Source organism: Physeter macrocephalus, chromosome 21, assembly GCF_002837175.3.
Source record: "Physeter macrocephalus isolate SW-GA chromosome 21, ASM283717v5, whole genome shotgun sequence".
In the NCBI taxonomy this organism is placed as follows: Eukaryota; Metazoa; Chordata; class Mammalia; order Artiodactyla; family Physeteridae; genus Physeter; species Physeter macrocephalus.
The window spans coordinates 86472273-86485200 of record NC_041234.1 but is presented as its reverse complement, the minus strand read 5'-3'; the positions used below and the strand labels follow the sequence as shown (position 1 = coordinate 86485200).

Genomic DNA, 12928 nt, shown 5'->3' with positions numbered 1-12928 from the left:
TCTCAAACACAACGTCCACAACTAAATTCCTTATCTCTATATCCCCACCCCAAACCCACTTCCCTCTTAATTCCTCATCTCATTCAATGACACCAGGCAGACTCCTAGGAGTCATCTGGGACTCTCCCCCTCTACCCCAAGCAACACATCCTGTCTCACACTCAGCCCTGTCAGTTCTACTTCCTAAATATCTCTTAAATCCATCCTCTGTACACACACACACACACCCCACTGTCTTGGTTCAGGCCTAAACCATCTCTCCCCAAAACAGCTGGGTCTTAAGTGGTCTTAAGTGGTCTCCCTGCCTCCAGTCTTGTCTCCCCCGCAAATAATTTCCCACCCACCACACAGAAGTTTCTAAATACTAGCCTTATCTTGTCGCCCCCTGGTCTCATGCCTGCCTGGTATCTGTATATTCTCCAGCAGAAAATTCTCCTCTTTCCTATAGCTCACAGGGCCTGGGAATCTGGACCCCGCCTCTCACGCCTCTCACTCCTCTCCTCCATAGTCAACATCTTGCTCTTCCCGACTTCAGGAGAGCATCTCGGCCCTACAGGCCTTTGTATATGACACACCACTCCTGCCTGGAATGCCCATCCCCACCTGGCCAGCCTGGACAACTCTCATGCATCCTTCAAGCATCTGCCAAAGCCTCACCTGCTGTTTTAAGCCTTTTCTTACCCACTCCGACCCCACTCTCGGATACAGGTTCCTTCTGTGTTTCCCATGGCATTCTAAGTCCATCTCCATTATAATAGATAACCTATAATAATAAAGGTACTAGTAATAATAATAATATAATAGATAACATATTTTAGTCATGTTATCTCCCTTACCCACCAGACTGAGACCCCCATTTTAGAGGCCTTGCTCCTACCATAGACATAAAGGGGTTCAACATGCCCGTTGAACAACTGAATGAAAGGATGAATTCTAGTAGCAATCCTATCTTCAATTCTAGAAGATTCACTTCTGCTTCTGCCCCCCTCACATGGCTGAAGTATCTAGCCAGCTCTGTCACTCTACTGATCCACTTTGAACTTGCTGTCAGCGAAAACCCTTGGCCTTTCTCCTACCTCCCTCATCCTGCACATGGGCACTTGGCCAGAGAACAAAGCTCTACATTGATTCCTACTAAACTTCATCTTGTTAGTTCCAGCCCCTTGCTCAAAGCTGTTGAAATCTTGCTGAATCTCGATTCTGTCGTCCACTCTATTAGCTGTCTCTCCCAGTCTTGTATCGTCTGAAGATCTAAAAAGCTTGCCACCTATTCTCATCCAAAGCATTGATAAAACTGTCATTCAGGCTTGGTATTCGCTGGGTGGAATATTGGGTGGCTATTAAAATTACATTTATGAAATGTGTGATTTTTAACACATTTTTGACCAGAGATGTATTACGGCCCCAGGTGTTAGTTTCTGCAAAAATCCCCCAGTCAATAATGTGTCACAAACACAAAAATTGTACACACTATGATTGCAACGAACATAGCTGCAACTAGATATGCAAATGAGTGACCATCTATAAAGACAATAAAGAAACGTGAAACAACAAGGTTGGATTTAGGTGGGAGGTCAATAAAAGTCATAAAAATAGCATATTTGCTGAGTGCTAGGTCCAGGCACTATTAAAAAAATGAGCCTGACATGAATTAACTCATTTAGCCCTCACAATCATGCTCTGAGGTAGGCACTATTATTATTGCCCATTTTACAGATTGAGAAATTAGGGTACAAGGCAGTTAAGCAGACTGCTCCCAGTCACAAAGGTGATAGTGACAGAGTCAGGATTTCAATCCAGGCATACAAGTTCCAGTCTGTGCTTGTATCCAGGGGTGCAAGTGTGAGACTGATTTTGTAAAGGTATGCAATATTAGTTGTGTGAAGTTGCAATAATCATGAATACATGTAAAGCTGAAGAGGACAGAGCCATGACCTAGCAGGTCACTTGGGACCTCCTTGTAGACCATCATCATTCATTTGTACCTATTCCTACTTAACCAATGGTGATTTCTCTACCCAACATTCAGCCCATATTTTCCCATCTTATTTATGTGGATACAAACTCAGTCCCCATCAAAGACTCTTCTTTTTGTTCTGACCAGGTTTTAAAGGTCCTTACTGAGTATCTTCAGCTTTTTCTCCTAATTTCAGTTCATAGCCTTCCTGCTGTTGTTATCACGGGAAGGGTGCCACTCATTCATACTTTCCTTACTTATGTGCTTCTATAATCTTTTATAGATTTATTCAACATTTACTCAGCAACTCCTATGTGCCAGGCAATGAGGATACTGAGTAAATGGCATCCGTATCCTCAAGAAGTTCATAGTCTAATGGAGAACACAAGTGAACAATTAGAATAGCTGCATTTTTAATGCTTACTATATGCCGAGCACTGTGCCGAGTGTGTTACATGCAGTACTTTATGTGATTAAAAAAAAAAAAAAAGGTGGTTAAGTGTTTGGACTCAAGAGTCAGAAGAGCTGGGTATAAATCCTACCTCTGCCATTTTCTGCCTGTGTGACCACTCTGTCCCTCAGTTTCTCATCTGAAAAAAAAAAAAAAGAATAGTAGCTACTTCATAGGGTTATTTTGAGAATCAAATATTACAATGTGTGCTTGGCACATAGTAAGAGCACAATAAATGATAACAGTTAGTATTTATCCTACAAATGACCATTTTAGAGATGAGGAAACTTGAATTTTAAAGAGGCTGTGCCACTTTCCCAAAGTCATATGGTTAATAAGTAAAGGTGTCTAAAGTTTGCTCTTAGCCACTCGCCTCTCTTGCCTCTACAGCATGACATGTGCCTTTATGGACTAAGGCTGGGCTGCTATGGGAGAATAAAAGAGGATCATCTAACCCCACCTTGTAGGAAAGGAGTCAGGGGAAACTTCTAGAGGAGGTGGGGCTTCAGCTGAGCCTGGCAGGTCAAACAAGAGTTGGGCAGAGAAGGAGACAGGACAGGAGTAGAGACTAGAGGTTGGGAATAGGGTGGGAGCACTCCAACCAGAGTTAGAAGCTTGTCAAAGGCAGGATGAAATGAGAAATTGCAGGTCTGGGGAACTGCAAAATGGGTAGGGATAACCAAAGAGATGACCATGCCTTTGCTCCATGTGTGTTATCAGCACAACTTGTGAAAGGATGAGGGCACTGCTTTCTCCCAAGGAGCCTTTCTCTTCTGGTACATCCTCCAGTTCTTCACTGGTCAGAATGAAGTCCAGAGGGGTAAATCTTCTCCATACTCCTGCTACCTTTTTTCTTTTTTTAAATATTTATTTGTTTATTTTAGTTTTGGCTGCACTGGGTCTTCGTTGCTGCGTGCTGGCTTTCTCTAGTTGCGGTGAGCAGGGGCTACTCTTCGTTGTGGTGCACGGGCTTCTCATTGCAGTGGCTTCTCTTGTTGCAGAGCACGGGCTCTAGGCGTGCTGGCTTCAGTAGTTGTGGCTCGCGGGCTCTAGAGCGCAGGCTCAGTAGTTGTGGCGCACGGGCTTAGTTGCTTTGCGGCTTGTGGGATCTTCCTGGACCAGGGCTCGAACCCATGTCCCCTGCATTGGCAGGCGGATTCTTAACCACGGCACCACCAGGGAAGTCCCTCCTGCTACCTTTTGAAAGATCAAGTCCTCATCTCAAAGACAAGACTTTCAGCAAGGGACATGAGAACTACAGTTCCCATCTCTATTCTACGGAGCAGCTCTTAGCTTTGTGATCTATTTATGGATGGCTCCCAACATGCACAAATTCCCCCTTAACCAGATGGTATGGATTTGTCTTCCCAACAGTTAATATCAAGTCTTCTTGAATCTTTGTATCTTCACTTTGTGCCCCTTGTTGAGCTAGCAAGTTCCATATGTTTGCTGACTCTCCGCTAAATAAAAATGGACTGATTGTTTTCTCTCAGGTCATCTCCTTTAAAATCAAAATAATATTCCTTTGGCATTAGGATCTGCAGTTTGGTCAACAAGTCTTTCTATCCCTGTGATAATTGTATTATGGACCTGACCACCAAGTACCCCTAGGTAATGGCCCTTTCCCTGTAAATTCAACTGAGTCTAGAAGCCTAGAAGACAGAGCTTCCTATAGATGTCTCATCAGATGCGCTTATCTATCCCAAGTGTCAGTCACTCATTTTATCCTGGCATGCCTTTCAATAAACCAGATTCTCCTAATGGCCAGACCATGTTGTGACATTTTGTGCCTCATGTCAAGGGCATTCTATCAACCGCCAAAACTGAGGAACAATCTTTACCCCTCTTCTTATCTCTTGTACAGTTATACCTATAGGGTCTCCCTAACTAGAATATCACCACAGTTTAGGGCAGATTTTAAATGCCCGGACTTTCACTTTTAGGAATCTTTGTATCAGTCATTGGAATGGCTAGTATTAAACTCTACACTCAAGCATTAACCATTGCAATTTTCATTGTTACGGGGCTGCGGGTGAAGGAGTGTAACATCATCCATTCTGGAGAAGCAACTGATGAAGTAAGACCCTGCCAACATACTGATGACATACTTGCCCTGGCTTGTGGCCTTGTTGTCTGTCATGCAATCAACAAACACACAATGAATGCTTTCTATATTCAAGGACACTCAACTTCCAGCGACTCTGGTTCTTCAGTGTCATTCCTAATTGCTGCAGCTGCTTTCTGTTTTTCTGAACGATATATTCCCTGGCTTTTGTTTATCCAGCTGCTGGGCTAGCTTCTTGTGCCTTGCTGGCCTCCTGCCTGCCCTGACTTCAAATGGACACGGCCAGGTCCTAGAAAGGCCTTCCTAACAGAACCAGACTCTTGAACCCTATATCTGCCCCATTTTTGAAACTCTGCCTGGCTCTGTGATGCATTGTATTGCCTGGCCCTGACTTGTAGAATCTCCTGGAAATTCAGATCCTGTGATAGGTCTGACTTGTCATATTCTGGTTCTTGTTCCCTGGCCCTTGAAGTCCAGACTCTCATCTTACTGTTGATTCTCAAATGTTTCACCATCTGGCACTTACTTTCATCAAACAAAAAACAGATTTCTTCCTTCTTGGCTAGCTCTCAAGTAATGTGATACTGAAAAGATAGTGGAAGCTATCCACAATGATTAGAGAAGAGCCATTTAACAGGTTGAAAAGGGCTATGTGCATGTTGCCCAGGCAGCCCCGAAGGAGGCCCCCTGAGAATCAGGCCACTGCAGAGCACAACCTTCATCAAAACGAACTAACACTCACTGTGCAGCCTACTGAATGTGCAATTGTCAATGGGTTTGGAATCTTCTAGACCTTAATCCAGTGATAACTGTAATAGTAATATGTCTTCATTCATTTATTCAACAAATATTATTGAGTGCCTATTACGTGCCAGGTACATAGTAGCTGTGTGTCTGTCTCTTTCCTCATAGAGCTTACATTCTAGTGGGGGATGAACAGAAAATCAACATTTAAACAAAAATTTACTAAATAATATAATTTTAGAGTTTTAAGTGCTACCAAAAAACTGAAACAAGACAACAGGATAGAGAATAACCCGTGAAGCTACTTTAGGTAGAATGACCCTGGAGACCCTGTCTGAGGAAGTGACATTTAAACTGAGACCTCAATGATGATAAGGAGACAGCCATGCAGAGAACAGGGGTAAGACCACTCTCAGACAGAGGAAATCTTTAAAACATTGCCCATACATACCCCTGAAATGAACCCAAGAACCAATCCCCCAGACTCTCAGAATATATTGGGCTATAAAAACAACACATTTTGAGCAATTGAAAAGTTACATCTATTCTTTTTTTTTTTTTTTTGCGGTACGCGGGACTCTCACTGTTGTGGCCCCTCCCGTTGCGGAGCACAGGCTCCGGACGCGCAGGCTCAGTGGCCATGGCTCACGGGCCCAGCCGCTCCGCGGCATGTGCGATCTTCCCGGACCGGGACACGAACCCGTGTCCCCTGCATCGGCAGGCGGACTCTCAACCACTGCGCCACCAGGGAAGCCCTACATCTATTCTTAAAGTAGCATTTCTTAACTTCTATGCCTCTTCCGCGTGCTTGGGAAAAGGTTGGTTTGTGCCACCCAGGAGCTGGCTGCACTGTATTGCTGTATGCACAGATTTCTGAATATGATGCAAAAGAAACCCTGGACCCCCAAAACATATCATTGCAAAAGTTACATATTTGGATGTGGAGACTATGAGAGGAAACCATAATTTGTGAAGCCACCTAATGTAGAATAATGCAGTGATTTGGGGAGGTCAGAAGAACCTGGATTTGAATTCTGGCTCAGCACATATAAATCATATAAATGGGTGACCTTGGGCAAGTTATTCAATCTCTGAACCTCTGTTTCCTCAGCAGTAACAATACAGTTTTTATAAGGATCATAATGTTAATGTATGTAAAGTGCCTAGTATGCTTATGTAGTAAGTCCTCAATAATTGTTAGTTAATATATCATTAAAAATAATTCATATAAATGTTCATTCAAGAATCCTTAAGCTCCTCCACTGAGCTTAGCTCCATTCTGGGCCCTGTGGAAACCATAAAAGAAGTATCAGAAATGGTTTAAGTTGCTCATGTTCACTCAGCTGGCAAGTGTCAGAGCTGAGTTTTTAACCTAGGGCAATCTAATCCAAGCACCATATTCTTAGCCACTGCACTTACTGCCTCTATGTAATTAGAAAGGTGGTAAAACCGCATGGTCTGCAGATGAAGGAGAAAGTTTGATGTAGGAAGTAGCCCTTGAAATAAATCTTGGCAAATTATAGGCTCTGCATAGACTGAGAAGAGGAAGATGGTATTCCGGGTGGAAAGGCAAAGCATAAGACGTAGAAGTGGGAACAAACAAACTGACCTGGCTGGTTCGTGTTGGGGAAGAGACCAAAATACGTGAGATCATGAGTCTACCTGTTGGGATGCAAATCAGGCAGCTTCCTTATTAATTAAGCAAATCACCTCATGTTTTTGCTCTCTCTTGCTCCTCCTAGAGAATTAACTAACCTATTCTTTGATCTCTTTTAGGCTCTTTGAAACCCTTCAGTCACTCTTCTGGTCTGTATTCGGCCTTTTAAATCTCTATGTTACCAATGTAAAAGCCAGACACGAGTTCACAGAGTTTGTGGGAGCGACCATGTTTGGGACGTACAATGTCATCTCCCTGGTAGTGCTGCTGAACATGCTGATCGCCATGATGAACAACTCCTACCAGCTTATTGCCGTGAGTAGCTTTGCTCTATAAGGGCGGTTACCTTGGTTTCAGGAGTGGTCACAGTGGCCTGGAGCCCATTGGAAACTCAGTAATATAGTCTGTCTGCCTTAGTTATTTTACATGAGCTTTTCCAGCTATTAGATTGAATTATTTCTTTCCAAGGTAACTCAGTTTGGACTCTTAGTCCATTGGATCTCAGTAGTCTAGAAGATGTTCTAGTTAATAAGACTTTTTGGTTACCTGTTAAAATTATGCTTAAATCTCTGAATCCATTTTCTTGCCTTAGTAAGAAGAGCTCAGGAGGTATGAGCAGTTTGGCTACAACATATCCCCTCACTAATCTCCAGGGTTGATTGAGCTGATCCAGTTCTCTAGGCGGGAGGGCTTTATCTCCATCTTCACTGCAGACCTCTCCCTCCCAAAACTGAGCAGTCCATTGCCAAGGACAACCTTCTCAGAGAGTGGCTATTTTTTTTTTTTTATCAACAATGTATGAGTAACTGCAGTCCACTGTGGCATGCTCTTAAGTAGAGTCTATCGCTGAATCTTTGACCATCATGTTATCATTTAGATCAGTAGCGTTTATGACTCTAAACTAGAAATGGCGAAGGTATAGGATATGGGATCAGTCCAAGCCCTGTCCTGGTTTTTGATGTCAAAATAAACATCTAAACTTAGCTTATTTTCTTATGATCTAACTATCATTTCTAGAAACGGAGTATTAGCAAAGAAGTTCTGGCTATCTGAGGTCCTGCTTACTTGAGTATCAGTGAATTTATATCTTTAGTTGTGTATGTGTATATATATACCATATTTTCTTTACCCATACTTTATTTATCGATCCATCAATGGATACTTAGGTTGTTTGCATGTCTTGTCTATTGTGAATAATACTGCACTGAATATGGGGGTGCAGATATCTGTTCAAGACAGTGATTTCATTTCCTTCAGATAAATACCCAGAAGTGCAATTTCTGGGCCATATGGTAGCTCTACTTTTAATTTTTTAAGGAACCTCCATGCTGTTTTCCATAGTGGCTGCACCAGTTTTCATTCCCACCAACAGTGCACCAGAGTTCCCTTTTCTCCATACCCTCACCACAACTTATCTTTTATCTTTTTTATAATAGTCATTCTAACAGGTATGAGGTGATATCTCATTGTGATTTTGATTTACATGTACCTGTTGGTCATTTGTATGTCTGACTCGATGGTCTTTAATATCCTTGCCAGCTCTGATATCCTATGAGTCTGAGTGTCTACAGATAAATAGGATAGGCTCTCAAGGTCCCTTCTAGGTTGAAATTCTATCTGTTGCTTTTGAAATGGAATATAGTTCAATTTCTTTCTCTCTCTCTCTCTCCTTCAAACCTAACTAGGCCAACAACTCTGAAACACTCTATGCTCACTCCTAGCCTGTCTTTATAAGGGGGAAAGGCATAGAATTTCAGGGGCTTGTTTTTCCACCACTATGCCTATCAGCCAAACCCCCTACTCCTACCGAGGATGGCAATGTTCATGCTGAGGCATTTGTCATTTTCTCCCTGGCTGTCTTGTAGCTGATTGTTCCTAATGGCAGAGGAAAAGGGAGATAGGGCTGTAGCGTCTCCTACTGAGCTCAGTGACATTTTGCTAGGAAGGGTAGAAATCTTCAACTCCAGCTCTCTCACTTGCTGGTAGTAGTGTTTTCATGCTACCTACTGTTGCACCTGAAGAAAACACCTCAGCCTGAGAGGGAGCTGGGGGGTGGGGTTTGCAGAGAGATGGCCTTAATAGGGTCTATATCATCTCACACATCTAGAGTCATGGCCAACCATCCTGAATACTACCCGCTGCTTTGGGATCCTCTGTTAATGTGTCTTTACCATTTGGAATCGGATCCAGTGGGATCCTGATATTGGGCAACCTGATTCCAAAAATATCTGGTTCTGCTTACATGGTAAAGACCAGCAAGTAGATTTGATTCCACTTGCAACATCTCCACTTCAGTATTAATGCAGTTTTTAGAAAGGCCCAGATATGGGGGAAAGGTTACAGGAAGGGAAGCCACTGAAGACAAAAATCTCTCCTACTTCAAAAGGTACCACAGGCTGACTCAGTCTAAGTAGAGACTCAGTTATTGACCGGCTTCCCTGTGAATCTGTTCACCTGTGCTCTGTGGTCCTGGCCAACATCAGCAGGTGAAGCTGGCCATGTTGTATATTATTATTAGTGTTGTTTGCAATTAGCAGTGATTTACTCTCCTCCCTTTATCCTTACATCTCCCTCAAGCTGCTTATTTCCCTCTGTGACACTTCTTCCAACACATCCACCTTGTCTCTGCCGTTCCTGATGTGTATGCTCCCAGGTCCATCAAGTGAAGCTGCCCTTGATACCATTTTAATCAAATTCACCCATATATAAATATTAGGTGGGAGAAACAGACCAGTCCCAGAAAAGTCATTTAACTCAGGCCCTCTTCCTACCCCAACTCACCCACAAAGGGCATCTCTGTTGCCTGAGATCGGTCCTCGGAAAACATGAGGCTCATGATGATCTGTGATCAAGCTTCACTCAGCAAGTTAATAAGAACCTCGGTTTCTTTGGCTGCTGTGAAGTGTTCACGCTAATGCTGAGAGCAAGTAAACAGCGCTTGCCTCACTAAGCCACATCTGCTGGATGGCTTGGGGAGAGGCCATATATGTAGGACTGGTTGTCTCCCTTGGGGTGGCAGCATTTGGAGGCTCAGATGATGGATGGACTCTCCCACTGCGTAAGACAGCCATGCAAATGAAGACATTCTTCAGAAAAATACCTGGCGCCGCAAAAACAGCGGGCAAGGCTGGAAGGGGCCACTGCACACCATGGAAGTGCCAAGGAGGGCAGGTGGTCTCCCGGCCTTCCCCTAGTCATCCGGGACCAACCTCAGACTCTCAAAACTCAGAGAAGAAGGCAGCACTTCACACGCTACACCATGATTTGTAACTAATCAAGCAGATAAACAACTGCTATGCACTATTACAGTCCCTGGTTGTTAAAATATTAAATTATTTTCATACCAGTTGGTAAATAGCTGCCACTCCGGCTGCTGCCTCTGGGACACCTCCAGGTCACCCCACAATCCAGCAAGTAACGGGTAACACCTGGAGCAGCAGGTATTATCCACGCCCCTGCTCCGGTGCTATTGTTGGCGTACATTCTGATTGGTCAGTTTCTCAGCCTGACTCTTATTGTGGCGGGTACAGTGCTAAAATGCTCCCCCAAGATTTCCCGCCCTAATCATTAGGACTGTGAATATGATGAGATAGCACACTTGTGATTACGTTGCATTACATGGCAAAAGGGGTTTTGCAGATATAATTAAGGTTACTACTCAGGGAAATTATCCAGGTGGGCCTAATCTAATCACATGAGTCTTTTAAAAGCGGAGTTTTCTCCAGCTGGTAGCAGAAGAGAATGTCAGAGATTTGAAGCGCAGGGAGGATTTGATGTGTCATTGCTGGCTTGAAGATGGAGGGAGTCATGTGGTAAAAAAAAATATGGGCAGCCTTTAGGAGTTGAGAATGGCCCCCAGCTGACAGCCTGCATGGAAGTGGGGACCTCAGTCCTACTACCACAAGGAAATGAATTCTGCCAACAACATAAATGAACTTGAAACAGATTCTTCTCCAGAGTCTCTAGATAACAGCTGAGCTATGCTGACACCTTGATTTCAGTCTTGGGAAGGCCAATGTGACCGAAGTGGAGTACACAAAGGGGAGAGAAGTAAGAGATGAGGTCAGAGAGGTAATGGGGGTGAGGGACAGATCATGTAGGGCCTGATAGACCTTTGTGAAGACGTTGGCTTCTTCTCTGAGTGAAATGGGGAGCTGTGGGTTTTAAACAGAGGAGGTACATGATCTAACTGGCATTTTAATAAGATTGCCGTGGCTGATTGAAAAAAGATGGAATGGTACCGGGACAGAGACAAATTATGAGACCACTGCATTGACCCAGACAAGAGCTGTTGGTGGCTTAGACAAGGGTGGTCATCATGGACACAATGAGAAATGGTCAGGTTCTAGATACATTTCAAAAATAGATCCAGTTTGCTGATGGAGATGTGGGGTGTGAACAAAAGAGAGGAGTCAAGGATGGCACCATGATTTTGGGCCTTGAGTAACTGGAAGGGTGGATTCATCCCTTACTGAGCTGGGGAAGAGTGGGAAAGGAACAGGCTTGGGAGGGGGCAGAGATCCAGAGTTGGGTTTTAGACATGTAGAGTGAGAAATGCCTATTAGACATCTGAGTGGAGATGTTGGGTAGGCAGTGGTTTACAGGTCCAGCGGAGAAGCTGGAGACAGAGATTTGGGAGTCGCAGTATGTCCACAGTGTTTAAAACCATGGGACTTGGAGAGATCACAACGGGAGTGACTGTGCATAGAAAAGAGATCCAAAAATGAGGCCCAGGGTACTCCAATGTTTAGAGGTTGGAAAGACAGAATTGATCATGCAAAGAAACTGAGAAAGAACAACCAGAGAGGTAGGAGAAAAACCAGAGTAGTGGACTGTATTACAATATGTATGATTCCCCATTATACTGGTAAAGCCATATGCTGGAGAGTGGTAGAGCCTAGATTTGAACTGAGGTAGTCTAACCCCAAGGCCCATGCACAGAACCACTCTCCTATCACATTGACACTTACCTTGAGGCCAAGAAGCACTGGAAATGCACTTTCACTACAAGGTCTCTAACACATCTTCTTTCCTGCTCCAGTTATACCACCATTCTGAACTGTCCGATCACCTTGTCCTACCAGTTCCAGTAGATTTCATTTAGATAGGAATCACTGACACTTCTTCCAACATAACTGTGTACTCTTAGTACCCAAGACCTGTTGCTTAATAAAACAGAATAAAACATAAACCCTGCCAGCTAAGTCATCTAAGGGATAGTATATCCTCTTCCCAAGTGAAGGAGCTGCTCAATTCAAGTTGTAGAAATTGTATGACATTGGAGCCAAGCCATTTCAGATTTTAATAACTGTCTCTTCCCTTTGGGATGCCCTCAAGCAATCTAGATACCGATTTTTCTCATTGCCGCTTAGACTTTTCCCTGTTGCCAAACCATTGTCTGGAATCCGATCAGAAATTGCTACATTTCACTAACGAGAAAACAAACATTCAGAATGGCAGAGGACATTTTCATAGTCCCCTCCACTCACCCCAGGTGATGGGGAACCTATGAAAACCGCTGATAATCCCATTTCAGTCAAAAATCTACATTTTCTGGTAGGTTCGGAAAAATCCACAAAGCCTAGGTGCTATAAATGATATAAAGGTAAACACACAGTAGATACCTTTAGGGAGCTTTAAATCTAGAGGGAAAAGTCTGCCTTGAGTAAAATAACAGTAGTGCTATTACTGTGAGTATATAATAGTAGTGATTACAGAGAGCATGGGCTCAGGAGTAGTCAGACTGCCTGGATCTGAAACCTGGACTGCCACTTAGTGTAGTTTGGGGCAACTTAACCTCTTTCTGCCTCATTTGACTCCTCTGTAAAATGGGGATGGATAATTAGGCTTTTCATCTGCTGCTTACTCTCAGATCCATTCCCTGTTCATTTCCTGCTCTGTTCTGTATCAGCGAACTACATTCCCCACAGTCCCTTGCCATTTGTTTCCGTGTGGGTTTGACCAACCAGAAGGTAGGAAGAAGAGAGAAGCTAGGATATTTCTTCCCCATCCCCAACCTCACTTTTTGTGGCAACTCCAGCAGCAGCTGTGTTT

General features: G+C 43.6%; 1 protein-coding gene across 1 annotated transcript in view; it reads left to right on the top strand.

Moving 5' to 3' along the window:
* The window catches only part of TRPC5 (transient receptor potential cation channel subfamily C member 5), a 158604-nt gene that overhangs the window by 114335 nt on the left and 31341 nt on the right, over window positions 1-12928 (top strand). Inside the window, exon 6 of the mRNA XM_007115180.1 lies at window positions 6994-7189. Within this exon, the coding sequence (XP_007115242.1) occupies window positions 6994-7189 (196 nt within the window). The remainder of the gene's footprint in view (window positions 1-6993; window positions 7190-12928) is intronic.